This window comes from Cajanus cajan, chromosome 1 (assembly GCF_000230855.2).
Source record: "Cajanus cajan strain Asha chromosome 1, NIPB_CcT2T_4, whole genome shotgun sequence".
In the NCBI taxonomy this organism is placed as follows: Eukaryota; Viridiplantae; Streptophyta; class Magnoliopsida; order Fabales; family Fabaceae; genus Cajanus; species Cajanus cajan.
This window is the reverse complement of record NC_138517.1, coordinates 13680038-13682495: the sequence shown is the minus strand read 5'-3', so window position 1 is coordinate 13682495 and position 2458 is coordinate 13680038. Positions and strand designations below refer to the sequence as shown.

At 50.7% G+C, this 2458-nt stretch overlaps 1 protein-coding gene across 1 annotated transcript; it reads right to left on the bottom strand.

Annotated features, from left to right (window-relative positions):
• Positions 1-257: 257 nt before the first annotated feature.
• Positions 258-2102, bottom strand: LOC145959087 (uncharacterized). The gene has a single exon (XM_083077180.1). It carries the CDS (start codon positions 2100-2102, stop codon positions 258-260), a length of 1845 nt encoding a protein of 614 aa, XP_082933306.1.
• Positions 2103-2458: the final 356 nt, after the last annotated feature.

The following is a 2458-nucleotide window of genomic DNA, read 5'->3' as shown; positions in this document are numbered from 1 at the left end:
TTCTGTTGGCCAGCATCGCCTATAACGTTGACATCTCATCTCGGCTTTGGAGTTGGTTGTATTTTCAAACTGGCGAAGTAACATTCGCGTGCTATTTTCTAATCAACGTGCACGGTGATAACGGTCCCTTCTTCTGATGGAAACTTCATGGCCAAATGTGGGGTAGATACGATGGCTCGGAGCTTATTCAGAGAGGGTCTGCCCAACAGAATGTTGTACGAGGTGTTGGCATGCACAACCACGTAGCGCACTTTGATTCATCTACGATGGTCGTCCCCGAAGTAAGTATACAGGTCTATCATCCCTCGGGTGTCTACACGTTCACCCGAAAACCCCACCAAAGGCTCATTGTAAGGTGTCAACTCTTGTTCCGGAATGCCCAGTTGCTCGAACGTCTTCCAGTATAAGATGTCCGCCGAACTACCCTGATCGACCAGGGTCTTCTTCACGATGCAGTTAATGATCTCTACGCTGATGACCATGGGGTCATCTTGCGCCGGGTCAATGCCTTGGAAATCCTGGTTAGTGAACGTTATAGGGGGCATACGAATAGGGGATGCCCGTCCTATAGCGTTTACTGACTTGATGGCCCTTAAGTGTCTCTTCCAGGCCGAAGATGAGCTTCCTCCTCCTGCAAAGCCTCCGACAATGGTGTTTATCACTCGCCAGGGCTGATTACGCTCTCGCTGGTCACTTCTGTCTTGAGACCTACTGCGCTCACGAGGTCGGTTCCTTGGAGGTGCCCGATCTCGGTTATCCCTTCTATATTCCCCTCTTCCGGATCGGTGGTCGTTCCTTCGGTTGTCTGTCGTTCGAATGAAGTTTTGAAGGTGGCCGGCCTTGACGAGATCTTCAATACGGTCCCGAAGGGCAGAGCACTCTTCCGTGGTGTGTCCCCTATTCCGATGGAATTGGCATGCTTTCGTCTTATCAGCGTGAGGTGGGGTCATAGCTCTTCGGCGAACAGCTAGGACTTCTGTGGCCAAGGCTTGCTCCAACACTTTAGCCCTGCTGGTATTGAGCGGTGTATATTGCATATACCTTTGCCCCCTGTTGTTCCTTTCTCGATCAGATGTATCTCGAGGGCGAGATCTTGGAGGGTGCTCCTTCTCAGCTTCTTTCTTCCCGAGGGAGAAGTCGGGCCGGTTTTGGTTTCTGAACTCGGCCAGTTCCTCCATCTGCATGTACTTGGTGGCCCTTTGCCTAAGGTCATCCAGGTCTCTGGGTGGTTTTTTGCATAAGCTATTCACAAAAGGACCCAGCCTCAACGCCGTGGTGAGATGGTGCATTGCCACCGCAGGGTCCAGATTTCGGATGGACAAGGTCACTTTTCCGAACCTTTCCATAAATGTTCTGAGGGGTTCCTTCTTTTCTTGACGGATGTTGACTAACGCGATTGAGGTTAGTTGGTGAGGGCGGCTCGTGGCGAATTGTATTACGAAACGGGATGACAAGGTTGTGAATGAATCAACCGATCCGGGGGGGAGCCGCGTGAACCAATTGAGTGCTGGTCCTTTCAATGAAGTTGGAAAGACTTTACACATGATTGCATCGTCATCGGTGTACAGACCGACCTTGGTGACGAACGTGTCGAGGTGTTCCTCTGGGTTAGCCGTACCGTTATACTTTTCCAGGGCCATGTTTTTCCAATTGTCAGGTAAGCGGGCTCCGGCGATGTCCGGGGTGAATGGAGTCCTCCCTTGTCGGCGTTGCTGATCGAGAGTAGTAGTTGTCACTCCTGTTGGGGGCTTAGGATCCCTTGTTTCTTTGTACCATCCCGACGAGTCCCCATGATCCCGAGTGGATTGTGTGTTGGGGATGTCGTGGGATGGATGCCACGACCGGTTGTCGCTTCTGAGCTCGGCGTTTTCCTTTCTCAAGACCGACAACTCATGGGCATCCTTTTCTCGGAGCCTTTTGAGTTCCATCATTTCGGCCTTCAGTTGTTCGATGGCCGATGACGGGTTTGGTTGTTGAGATCGGTCCACATACGATTCTTCCATCTCGTCCTCATTCTGGTTAGTTTGTCGCCTGATGGTGTCTCGGGGCATCCCGTAGGGGTAGTCGGTTGCGTTCTCCTGCTGACTCCTTGTGGTAACCATCTTGCTTCAGGGTCGAGAACTGTTTTGGTTTCGCCCCATGGTGGGCGCCAAAATGTTCCTGCGTAGAAACACTCCTCTTGTCATTCTTCCTTCTTTGCCTTCAGGGTCCTTGGTGCCGACCGAATACGGTCTCGAAGGGGTGGGGAGGGTACCTACAAAGGCACTCCAACGATCAAGTGAGTATTCGATATAGAGCAATAAGTTCTTTTATATTGGATAATAACGTACCTCATTTATGTCACATCACCTGTGTATTTATAGTGACACAATTGGGCCTGGTGGGCCTTCAGTCTTGGGAGATGGGTAACACTTGAGTTAACCTTAATCTCTTCTTAATCTGTCATAATAATTAATGC